Below are 13,238 nucleotides of genomic sequence, written 5' to 3'. Positions count from 1 at the left end.
CTATCTCGGCATAGCCACAGTATAAGGATGAGAACAAGCAGAAAGCCTGGTCTCGCGCTCAAACACCCTGACAGGAGGAACAAGGTTGGATAGATTTCACTATCAACTCATCCTATTAATATTAATTGTTTGTTTTACCCGTATATTCCCATGTGTGTAAGCACTGTATACTCGGTACTTATCCAAGCTCTGTGGTCTATTTGGTTAGACACTGCTCTAGAATTGCAAGTAATATGCCTGTGATTTTTGTTCACGGAACTCCAGTAAGTACTGAGTATACAGTGCTAACACATATCGGTGTATATTATGGGTAAAACCAAAAATTATTATTCTTAACCGATGCAAATTTCCATTTATTATATTCTTATTAACGTTTTTAAGTTATTACCAATGTTATTGTATATGATATAAAAACTCTACCAGTCTGCATTGTGATAATGCGGTGTGAATGAATGTACTTGCTTTCCACTCTGTAACCATTATCCCTGTGGAATAAAGAGCCACATATATCTTAAAAAGACAAATTACTGATGAATGGCGTAGGATCACAATAATTGCATTTTGCGTTTTGCATTTTCACATTTTACATCCCCAAAGATAGTTGTCATACATTGCAACAGAAGAGCAATGTAGGTCTTAGAGAATTTGGTTTTTCATTGTCTCTATTCTGAGCAGTATATTCTTTGTATTAGAATCAGTTTAACGTAGAACTCTTATATATTTTTTTCTTTTTACTGTCTAAGTTAGCGTTACTTTAACAATTGTTGACTAGTATAATTGGTGTCGTCAGGTCTGTGCCTACAGATATTTTGCCTCTTTTCCAAGCAGTATATTATTAGTATTATAATCATTTAAATATATTTTTATTATATCAATTTCTTTTTCAGTCTAATTTTGTGCCACTGTACCAGACTCTAAACCTGTCTGATACCAATCTCTGGTCATCATTCTCAAGAAGCTCTCAATGTGAACAAGAATTCCCAACCAGCCTTGAGAAGAAAATCTCACCATTCCAGCAGGTACAATATTTACTTCATTCAAACAGGACCAAACTTCATAAAGCAGTTAAGTAGAAAATACTGCTTAAAAAAATTCTCCACATTGCGTCAAAACCTGTAGTTTTATATTTCCGGTGATGCACAGAGTATGTAAACCTCCTGAAGATGATCAGAGCATACTGATCCAAGCGTCGAGTTTGAACCAACGGTGCTTTTCAGAACCACCCCAACTCATATAGAGATTATCATAACATGGTGTTACCGCAAACATTTCTATAACATCAATAAGGTTCTGGTTCTAGAATAGTGGACAAATCCAGGTCTGGAAGCCACTGTTCAGGACTTGTCACAGTTGTCAAATCTCCTCCCTGGTTACTGTGCACAGGTTGGTGTAGTGGTGTCTTGCCTCGCCTTCCATCTCTGGGGACCCCAGTTCGAATCCCAGTGGGGGCACTATGTGGATTGGGTTGAAAGGAATAAGCGCGCCATTATCAAAGCACACAGGTGGGGAAGGTATAGAAAGGAAGATACGGCTCGGCAAACACACACACACTGGCTATAGGTTTAAAGGTGACCATATAACAAGTGCGTGGGTTTTCCCGGGAATAATTCTCTGGGGTTTTCCTCCAACATCTAAAACTGACATTTCTCCATCATCTTCTCTCTTCTCATTCCGGAATATACGGCTCAGCAAACACACACACACTGGCTACAGGTTTAAAGGTGACCATATAACAAGTGCGTGGGTTTTCCCTGGAATAATTCTCTGGGGTTTTCCTCCAACATCTAAAACTGACATTTCTCCATCATCTTCTCTCTTCTCATTCCGGAATATACGGCTCAGCAAACACACACACACTGGCTATAGGTTTAAAGGTGACCATATAACAAGTGCGTGGGTTTTCCCTGGAATAATTCTCTGGGGTTTTCCTCCAACATCTAAAACTGACATTTCTCCATCATCTTCTCTCTTCTCATTCCGGAATATACGGCTCAGCAAACACACACACACTGGCTACAGGTTTAAAGGTGACCATATAACAAGTGCGTGGGTTTTCCCTGGAATAATTCTCTGGGGTTTTCCTCCAACATCTAAAACTGACATTTCTCCATCATCTTCTCTCTTCTCATTCCGGAATATACGGCTCAGCAAACACACACACACTGGCTATAGGTTTAAAGGTGACCATATAACAAGTGCGTGGGTTTTCCCTGGAATAATTCTCTGGGGTTTTCCTCCAACATCTAAAACTGACATTTCTCCATCATCTTCTCTCTTCTCATTCCGGAATATACGGCTCAGCAAACACACACACACTGGCTATAGGTTTAAAGGTGACCATATAACAAGTGCGTGGGTTTTCCCTGGAATAATTCTCTGGGGTTTTCCTCCAACATCTAAAACTGACATTTCTCCATCATCTTCTCTCTTCTCATTCGGCATTGGGAATATATATCCAAATCCAATGGGCCATATTTTTGACCGTGTGAGGGCGCTCTCAATCACTTCCGGGGGTATATTCATTCATACCCAAAACAGTTTTTAAAGATTGGAACACATTACCACCACAGACATCTAATCCATCACAGACAATAAGACTTTTAAAGGAGCCGTTATAATCCACCTCTAAAGCAAATTGAAACTACGGCGCAACAAAAGTGACAGAACGCCTATTAATTTGTGCAGGGCGAATCGCGTGTACCCCCGGAAGTGATAAAAATACTATTTATAGCGCCCTCGCGCTGTCAAAAATAAGGGGCATTCCAAAAACAGCTGAAGTAATCTATAACATGTTGAATAAACCTATGAACTGGATTTGTTTCTACCATCAGACCTTAGTAGTCCAAGTACTCCGGCCAGACAGACTTCAGAGTTCTATGTCTATGTTCGCAAGCAAAATACTGGGTAAGTCAAGGTTTGCTTCACTACATTATTGTTATTGTTATTACAATGTCTTGAAGAAGGTTTGAAAGCTGGCCAACAAGCTGTATCCCCTTCTACTAGAAATTAAAACATGCTTTTCATTGTCACAGGTTTATTAGGTTGTGTCTTTATCTTGTTAGTTACAAAGTACAGGACTTGTTTATAGAAACTTGATTAAGTTCAATCTGAAAATTCACTGAAATTCGCCTGAAATACTGTCTAAGTAAAAAAAAAAACATTGCTTTATTTTGATTGGCCTAACAAAAAAAAGCTCAGTATGACATGTACATGTATGAATGTGCTTATTTAAAATCCCTGAAAAATCATACTCCATTTTTATTTTTTTGAGGGGAGGGGTTCCACAAAAATTCTACCACAATTGGGTTTAATGAAAACAAGACACAAAAAATTAATTTACGCTACCAAAAAAATAATGATATTATGTTATTTCCCTTCAAGTGTTCACCATGAAATGCTTTAAATAGTATAAGTTTCCACTGGAAAAAATGTTTCCTCTGAATGTATGCATCAACTATATTCATGAAGATATAGTCACAAGAATGAATCAAACACATGATTTGATTTGGTGTGATCAATGCCTAATCACCATAGAATTGAAATAACCAAACATGGGATGAGAGAAAAATCAAATGTCCTCGTTGGGATTTAAACCCAAGACCCCCATGACACTCCGAGCAGATGGTCTACCAACTGAGCTAGGAGGCACCAGCGGTATACTCCCTATGAGTTTGATTTTTCTCTCATCCCATGTAAGAATGCATCAATCAATGGTTCTTTTATATGCTTATGATCTCTAGGTATGAAGGAGTTATCCCCACCCACATTGAACCTAAAGCGTCTCTGTCAGGAGACAGTGCCATCAGAGCCCATACTAGTCATCATCTCACCTGGTGCAGATCCTTCTCAAGAGCTTCAAGATCTCGCCAATGAAGTCATTGGTGCGGAAAAGTACCATCAGGTAAAGATATAACAATCTTGTCTTCACTCCTGAAGATTTGATAATTTGACAACCGAATACACATTCTATTTTCCCCTGAAATTAAGAACCTCCCATAGACTTTGTACACGAAATTCCATGATAATTTGACAACTCAACACACATTCTTTTTTTCTCGCATTTCTTTGCTTTGTCCCAGTAGTTAAGAACCTCCGATAGACTTTGTACAAAATACTCCTTGTAGACGACCAAGACTTTAGAACTCCCCTATGGAGACCTTTTGTGTTCCCTTTTCTGTTTTCACGTGCAAGAGGCCAAGTTTAAAAACCAATGTGTGTACCTCTTGAAAATAAACATGATTGTGACTGACTGACTTATTTCTATTTACCACTATTTACCATTGACTAGGTTGCTATGGGTCAGGGGCAAGCTGATATACATGTAGCCATGCAGCTTCAACATGATTGTGACTGACTGACTGACTGACTTATTTCTATTTACATTGACTAGGTTGCTATGGGTCAGGGGCAAGCTGATATAGCCATGCAGCTTCTACATGATTGTGCTCGTAATGGAGAATGGTTGTGCCTGAAGAATCTTCATCTTGTCACTCCATGGTTGGCTGTTCTGGAGAAGGTGAGAAGGGATGCTGAGGGGTGTTCATGTAGTCTTCCTTTTAATGGGTGTCATGACCGAGTGGTTGAGAGCATCAAATTCAAGTTCTGATGGTTAAGTCATCTGAGTGTGGGTTCGAATCCCGGTCCTGACACTTGTGTCCTTGAGCAAGATACTTTACTGTAATTGCTTCTCTTTACCCAGGGGTATAAATGGGTACCTGCGAGGGTAGAGGTTGATATTGTGTATGAAAAGGCATTCAGAGCCCCACTGAAGCTTGGGGCTGTACTCTCCCCAGGGAGCTGAGAAAGATTAAAGGGATGTTACATGTAATTATTGGCCCAATGACCAGGGCACTAAAGCGCATTGAGACGGTTATTGTGAAATGCGCTATATAAGAAGTTGTTATTATTATACTTCATGCAAATGACTTAAGACAAAAATGCAAGTCATAATTTAACTGTAAATATTGGGCTGTTTGGTTGTTTTAGTGGTATCTTTTCTTCAATGGAATTCCAGCCTGAAAAAAAGATATCATTATGTTGATTAGGTTTTTGGTCCTCATATCTGATTGCATGGGTTAGCCCTGGAATTTTTCTCTAAGTGATTTTACTAATAAAAATATGTTAGTATGGACAGCTTAGGGCGCTGTCTAGAAAAAGAGTTCTAATCTATCGGTGTGCATTATGATTTTCATTCTCTCAATTTAGCTCCGTCTTATTTATTGTAGTTTTTGTTTTAACAGGAAATGAACACACTTGAGCCTCATGAGAAGTTCCGTCTCTGGTTAACTGCAGAGAGTCATCCTAAATTCCCTACCATTCTACTACAATCAAGTCTCAAGATCACCTATGAGGTCAGACTAGCTTCTTCATTGTATTCTAAAGGAAGAAAATTCACAAAGCCTTCATTTTGTCATTTTTAAGATACATTAACAAAATGAAGGTTTTATTCTTGTGTTGGGAACATTTTACTGATTCCTATTTGTACTTTTAGGGCCTTGTCACATGAGGCAACTTTTACAGGCAACTTGGATGCAATCAACTGCACTGCATGCTACAGGGCCACTTTGGTAACACATGAGTCATTTTTTTAACAGTGCAATCAATAAGCAAAATGTGTGAGCATTGTAAATGTGAATGCCTTATCCTCTTGGAGATCCCTTGGAACTGGTTGCCTGTAAATTGCCTTGGGTGACATTGCCTTGCAGTCATAGCTGCAACATTAGTAAGAATGTGAAAAAAAACATTTAGGAAGGTAGTGCATTCTGCTCTACCAGCCAGGCTTCTGATGGGTGATACCCAAGCCTACGTCTGTATGGACTGTAAAAGGGGGTAACCCTGTTTCAGTCCTAGGAGTAGGTGGCAATGGCCCCTGGAAAAGTAGTTGGTTTGTAGCCTACACCTTGAAGTGGCTTTCAGGCCTTATGTGTCTGGCGACTTGCATACAAATTTACAAATATTGAAAGTAATGTTTACCCCTCTCCCTTCAGGCTCCACCAGGAATAAAGAAGAACCTTCTTCGAAGCTACGAGTCCTGGTCCCCCGAATTCATCAGCAAAGATAACAACACAGTACGCTCACAGGCACTCTTTGCTCTTGCCTGGTTCCACGCTGTATGCCAGGAGAGACGTAATTACATTCCACAGGGCTGGACCAAGTTCTATGAGTTCTCTATGTCGGACTTGAGAGCAGGGGCAGACATTATTAATAGGCTGGCTGTGGGAAAGGGTAAGTTGTCATTTGGCATGTTTGGCTCTTAAAGGGAAGGTACATGTTCGGTAATTGTCATAGACCAGTGTTCTCGTAAACATAAAATAACAAGCCTGTGAAAATTTGGACTCAATTGGTCATCAAAGTTGCGAGAAAATGATGAAAGAAAAAACTCCCTTGTTGGACGAATTTGTGTGCTTTCAGATAAGAATAAAAGACTTCTAGCTAGAAGTCTTTTATTTTTAGTGAGAAATAACCTCTTTCTCACAAACTACGTTACTTCAGAGGGAGTCGTTTCCCACAATGTTTTATACTATCAACAGCTCTCCAATGCTCGCTACCAAGTCAGTTTTTAAGTTAATATTTGTTTTGAGTAACTACCAAACGTGTACCTTCCCTTTAACAATATTTCACATCTTGTATGATATTTTCCAAAAAAGGTCAGATTTCACCAAGTGATTATATGTTGCGATAATGCATGTGTAAAATGCATTCAATGATTGTTTTATATAACACACACATAGATCCTTTTCGTTTGAAACAAATGTCCACAATCAGACAATAGACACGGAAACTTGTACGCCCCACTCTCTGAAAGCTCTACAAAAAGATACCTTCTTAACAAGATAGACGACTCCATCAACACACAAACCTTATCTGCCATGACCCAACCTTGCCTCATTTGGACATCTGAAGCATCCATTAGGACTTCTATATTGAATTCTGAGGAAGAATACATTGCATTGTGTGTGTGGGAAAAAAATGTATAAAAAGCAGAAGTGCCATTTGCAGTTGGTGATATGATATTTCCTGGATGAATACTAATACTATTCAATGCATTTCAACAGGCAAAGAGCTTCAGTGGGACTTTATTTACGGACTGTTTGAGAATGCAATCTATGGTGGTCGGGTGGATAACCCATTTGACATGAGAGTCTTACGCTCCTACTTATCGCAATACTTCAACAAGGATGTACTGGCTGGAGGTGGCGCTAAGAGACCTAAGAAAATTGCTGCTGGTGTCTCTGTACCGTCCTCTGCTTATTACAGGGTAAATGATTCATATTGTTTTATCAGTGAAAAGATTAAGATAACAACTGGGCCCAATTTCATGGCTCTGCTAACTGTAAGCAAAGATATTTGGGCTTACAGAAGCAGAGAATTATGCACTTTTGTCAAACATATTTTACAGGTTAGCAGGGAATTTTTTCTACTCCACATTACTAGGCACTCTTCGCTTATACAGCTGGCGCGCGGAAATTTGTAGCTTGCACAGTAAGTGGAGAATAGTGATCGTAAACGCAGAATTCGGCGGTTAGTAGAGCCATGAAATTTTGCCCTAGTCTTGCTCCATGTTGAGCTTCATAAAAGGTTGACTATAATCAAAACATACGATTTGAACTGCCTCTAGCTACTGTGCAATCTGGGTGTTCTAGTAGGTAGGACACTGCTCTGGAATTACAAAGGTCGTGGGTTTGAATCCCAACCGAGTAATTATTATGCATCCGATATTTTTTCACAGAGATCGGGTGAGTACTTAGGGCACCCTCCATCAGTGCCCAACACCAAAACAGTGTGTGATCTTCAAGTTACTGTTCAGAAAATGGATATAAATACATCCCTATCTGCTAAACCTTTTACTGATTTCATTCCTTGTCTCTTAGGACTACACTGATCTAATCAACTCTTTCCCTGAGGATGACAAGCCATCATACTTTGGTCTACCAGCGAACATTGAACGCTCCTCTCAACGGATCATCAGTAATCAGGTCATCTCCCAACTCAAGATCTTACGTCGACTCGATGAGGCAGCTGTCAAGTTTGATATGGATCGCTGGAACTCAGAGTTGGGTCCTATCCTAAACTTATGGAAGAAACTTAATCAAGTAAGCGGAATTGGCAGTATTTAATGTGGTGGAATATTAGTTTTCAAATTTTGAAGATCATTATTATCAATGCAACAGTAGTCTGTAAATTGGGATCAGTCCAAAGGGAGATAATATTTTAATATTTTTGCGGGGGTAAATTTTAATTCACTTTTGGGGTGAAAAATAAAAAATTATTATTACAGTTTTGAACCTGCGTCCTCCAGCTTTCTGTGCCAACTGAGCTATCAAGCCCTAATGTTGGTGATTACCCTATTTTGTCAGTATCTTGGTTCACAGTTTAAAATCACATGTTAGTAAAGTTTTGCTTGGTAATGTTCACTTCAAAATTTACAAACCCGGTTTCCCCTGTAAATATTTACTTGATTTTTATAATAAAAAGTTGTATCTCCATTGTAATCCCTCTGCTGCTGCTTCCCAAACTTCGAGTGTGATCCCTGGCTACACAGCAGTTACAGGTTATATGGCTTCTGACTGGCACCCCAAACAAAGATATTGACAAAAAAGGGAGAGTGCCAATTTAGGTGTATATAGCTCAGTTGGTAGAGCGCCGGCCCCTTAACCCTAGAGTTCGCATGTTCAAATCCTGTCCTTGTAAATTTCTATCTATGTACACCTTAAATTTAACACAAAACCTACCCAGTCAGTGTCCTTTTTTTTTTTTTTACTTAGTAACTCTATTTTGTGATTGACTTTTAGGGTGCCCAGATCATACAGACCAAGCTTCAAGCTCCAAGTGAGAAATCCGGCTCTGACAACCCAGTCACATCATTCATCCAGCTGGAACGTTACAATGCTGTCATGCTGGTCCAGTTTGTTCACTCTACACTGGCTGCACTGAGTAAGGTGATCCGCGGTACAACACTGTTAACCAGTGAGGTACAGAATATGGCTGCATTACTACTCAAACAGGAGGTAGGTTTGTAAACCATTACATGGGGCGTTAAAGGAATAGGTCTCATAATCCAAATCGTAGCTCCACATACCAGATACTGTGTGCCTTGATACGCCTCTTATGGGTGTGATAAAGCGCTGTGATATAAAGAACTGCGTATTATTCAACTCTTCAGGCTTGCTGGTTGTTAGTTTTAAAAAAAAACTTTTGATGCTAATTGCTTGACTTAGACATTAGTTCTCTAGATAATTTGAAATAGTATGAACTTTATCATTTATTGTGCTTTCAAGTCATTGTGGTTGAGTGGTTAGACTGCAGGACTTCCAATTGCAAGGTTGTGGGTTCGAATCCCCGAGCTTTTCGATGATTACAAAATCGATAGAATAAATATTGTCGTCCAGTTATTGAATCACAATTTCTTGATTTGTGCAATTCATAATCATAGATGTTAAACCAATGTTTGTATGAGAGAGATCGGCTGTTGCCAGTTTGGCTTTTTATACGAGTTCCCTTGATGGAACGATCATCTAAACAAACCATTTAATTCCTCTACTTTAATTAAAATAACTCACAATATTTCGAAATTTTACTATTAATTTCATTTTATTACACTGGGCAGAAAGGAATTCGAAAATCTGTTGGTCTTTAGACATAGTTGTCGGACCTTGAGTGAGTGAGTTTGAGTAATTTGGGAGTTCAGAAGGTGGCTTTGGATTGCAAAGAATCTTATTAAACAAAGTCATGATGTAATCTTCCATAATTTCTTGCATGCTTTTCGTGTCTGCTACAATAATCCTGCTAGCCTGTTTTCGTAAAGTTCCTGACAAATGTCTTGATGAGAGAGTTAATTATACCAACAATTATAACCCCATCGTTGTTTTCCCTCTGTTTCCTCAGACACCCCTAGATTGGCAGAGCAGATGGGAAGGTCCAGAGGATCCTATACAGTACCTGCGCACACTAGTGGCTCGTACCATGGCCATTCAGGGGTGGGTTCAGAAGGCTGAATCCAGGTCCTTATTGAATGAGACATTAGACTTGTCAGAGCTCTTTCATCCAGACACATTCCTGAATGCTTTGAGGCAACTAACAGCGAGGTAAGAAAACAGGAAAATAAGAAAATCTCTTAATGTAGCCAACTGTCAATATGTAACAATATGATAAATAAGATTATTAAATGTAAAATGTGTTATTGTAGGTGATCCCTCTCCTGCTGCTTCACAGTGTTGACATAAACTTCTTGATTATCTGATGGCTATATGGCAAGTACAGAGCTCAATTTAATGGCTCTGCTTACCGTAAGCACAGAATCGGCGCTTACGAAAGCAGGGAATTCTGTGCTTACAGCAAGCGTATTTCATGGGTTAGCAGCAAATTTTGGCTTCTGCGTGTGCTTACTCCACGTTACTAGGCATTCTTTGCTTACAAGGCTAGTGCAGAAATTCGGGGCTTGCACATAAGGGGGGATCCGTGATAGTAGAGCCATGAAATTGGGCCCAGGTTGAATGACTTCTGACTGACGCCCCCGAAGAAAAGGCTGTATTTAGTTTTGGGGGCTTTAATTTTTTATTATTTTAAAATATGTTGAATGCAACTCAATGTGATCGTTAACAATTATTTTAGTTCATGGTATTTAATGCAGAGATGATTAACAAATGATTTGTAAATTTAATCTGACAGAGATATAAAAACATCAATGGACAGTCTTAAGTTTGTCTGTACATGGGGAGGATCCATCAGTGGAGCTAAACACCAAGTCAAGGTTAGTTCAACATCTCACTCAAAATAAATAAAATAAATACAATCGACTCTTGTTAATATGAGGTCCGTCGGACTAGCCCATTTGTGCATAACATAAGGGCCGCATGTGTACACAGATATACATGGTGTACACGTGTACATAGCAATTGTTACTTTTGGCAATTATTTTATTGATGAATATTTGGATGTCTGTGTTTACATTGGAGAAGGTAATGACCATTCTGGCTAAGAGATGTATAAAGTGAACATCCTACAAAAAGGCACTGGACATCTGTATTCTCACTTGGTGTATCTCAACATATGCATAAAATAACAAATCTGTGACAATTTTGACTCAACTAGTCATCAAAATTGCAAGAGAATAATGTAAGAAAAAACACCTTTTTTTCCCAAAAAGCCAGAGGCCTGAAGTCTTTTAATATTACTTGAGCGAGAAACTACCTCTTTCTCAGAAAAAATAGTTTCTCACCATGTGTTATACTATCAAAAGGTCTTGATTGCTTGTTACCAGGTAAGATATTATGCTAACAATTATTTTTAGTAATTGCCAATAGTGTCCTGTGCCTTTAAGCTTTAGGGATTGCTTTGAGGTAGAATATCTCAACTGTTACTATGACTCTGCTCATCTTTGAGTGTGATTTGTAATGTAGATCGGTGGGCTGCAGCTAGAGGGATGCACTTTTGATGGATCCAGACTCTCTGAGAATCAACGAGACTCTCCTAGTGTGTGTACCATACCCACATGCACAGTAGCATGGGTTCTAAAGGTAAGGATTTTTTCATTGTCTTCTAGGATTAATCTCAAGTTAGGACGAGCAACTTGTCCTAACTTAGGAAACTTAGGATGGGTTCAATGCGTCCTACACCTTTGGATACGGAGCTGAATTCGTCTTAATTCCTAAGATTAATCCTAAATTAGGAAGAGTTTGGTGAAATCGACGACAGATGCTGAACAGGCTTTGACAAAAAATTGTAATAGATTTAGATGTAGAACACTTAATTGAGATTTCAATATCTGTTCTTTGTTTGTCAGGATGCTGGTGAGCCATACAATAGCCAAGACAGCATTTCACTACCTGTGTACTACAGCGCTGACCGTGAGAAGATAGTGACTCATCTAACGGTACCCTGTGGTGGAGACCAAGATCACTGGGTCCAGACTGGGGCCGCGCTCTTCTTGAAAAGCCTTTGAATATCATCGCATCATTTGTAAATCTATCTATTGACCCAATTCACCTGACGTCATCATCAGAATAATCTTGGATGTGTCAAACTGGTGGGCACTGTCACTGTGCGCTATTCAGTGAAGTGCGCATTTTAGGCGGCGCAGTGTTTACACGTAAACCTATTGCCCACCAAAATGGTGAGCGTGGCACAGTCGCCGCGTATGCCATGCGTGGAAGGGGTCAATATCACTGTGTATTCAACTACTGTGCCTTGAGAAAAGGGTTAAATAAATAATCAAATGAAGCCAAAACCACAAATTTTTTTGTCAATACATCCTTGTTTTTCAAAGGAGAACAAATATTCAGTGAGATAATGAAAATATCTTATTTTGCTGCACTTAATGTTATCCAATCTCCTGACCCACAAACCACTAATGCAGTTTATTTTAATGAATTTCGTTTTAATAAATTGCGTTTGATTTACAACTGAACAATTTCTTATGAGTTGTTTTCGTTCAAGCAGTTGGAAAGTTTTCTAGTAATCAGAAACTAAAGGGTCTATTTTGAGGCTGATAAGGATTTCAACAATCAAGTGTGTGATCTAGAAATTATAGAGAAATCCTGTATATAAAGAGTATATATTGTTTTTAAAAGTGTGTTTGTTTGCCGAGTACTGTACACTAAAAATTTAGTTTCAAGGATGAAATAAATAGATCTTTATTTTATAAGTTATGCTGAACAAATACACACTGAAGTCATTTGCCTGCATGAATATAACTAAACACTGTTTTGTGTGCAATTTGAAAAGGCGTAGGTAAAGTTTCCACTTCTTGATTATCTGATAGTTATCACATGCGTTACATAACATATAATCCTGAGTGAATTGGACAATAGAAGGAACACATATTTGTCATTCCTTTAGCAGACCGTGTCCCAACTCTGCAATAGCTCATGAATGTATTAAGTAATGACAACATCACGTAGGGAATCCAGCCAGATGTCAGCAAGTGACCTTGTTATGTGGGCGTACCTGAAGACTATTATTATTGTTTTTCCAAATGAATTATTGTATTAAAATTACAAGATTTAACTTAAAAGCATCATTACTTTGTATAACAGCAAACCTTTAAAGTCATACACTTTCTTGCTTTTTAAATCACACGAAAGCTTTCAAGATTCAATTCACAATGACTAGAATAAGTATTGGTGTCTACTGTCTAGTTACTGGATCACAATTTCTTGTTTTCTGCAATTCATAATCATAGACGTTAAACCAATGTTTGTTAGGGAGAGATTGGCTGTTGCCAGCTTGGTGTTTATATC

General features: G+C 38.7%; 1 protein-coding gene across 3 annotated transcripts in view; it reads left to right on the top strand.

The window, feature by feature from the left end:
- LOC117294063 (cytoplasmic dynein 2 heavy chain 1-like) overlaps nt 1–13,238 on the top strand; it is a 78,393-nt gene extending 65,155 nt beyond the window's left edge. For all 3 annotated transcript variants that reach the window (XM_033776580.1, XM_033776579.1, XM_033776581.1), the window contains 13 exons: nt 888–1,019; nt 2,832–2,904; nt 3,741–3,901; nt 4,391–4,516; nt 5,241–5,351; nt 5,988–6,225; nt 7,056–7,258; nt 7,872–8,093; nt 8,793–9,008; nt 9,886–10,085; nt 10,669–10,750; nt 11,400–11,516; nt 11,783–13,238. In XM_033776580.1, coding sequence (XP_033632471.1) covers nt 888–1,019; nt 2,832–2,904; nt 3,741–3,901; nt 4,391–4,516; nt 5,241–5,351; nt 5,988–6,225; nt 7,056–7,258; nt 7,872–8,093; nt 8,793–9,008; nt 9,886–10,085; nt 10,669–10,750; nt 11,400–11,516; nt 11,783–11,941 — 2,040 coding nt within the window. In that variant the 3' untranslated portion in view covers nt 11,942–13,238. The remainder of the gene's footprint in view (nt 1–887; nt 1,020–2,831; nt 2,905–3,740; nt 3,902–4,390; nt 4,517–5,240; nt 5,352–5,987; nt 6,226–7,055; nt 7,259–7,871; nt 8,094–8,792; nt 9,009–9,885; nt 10,086–10,668; nt 10,751–11,399; nt 11,517–11,782) is intronic.

The sequence above is a fragment of the Asterias rubens genome, chromosome 8, assembly GCF_902459465.1.
Source record: "Asterias rubens chromosome 8, eAstRub1.3, whole genome shotgun sequence".
Classification (NCBI taxonomy): Eukaryota; Metazoa; Echinodermata; class Asteroidea; order Forcipulatida; family Asteriidae; genus Asterias; species Asterias rubens.
This window is presented reverse-complemented; position numbering and strand designations above follow the sequence as displayed.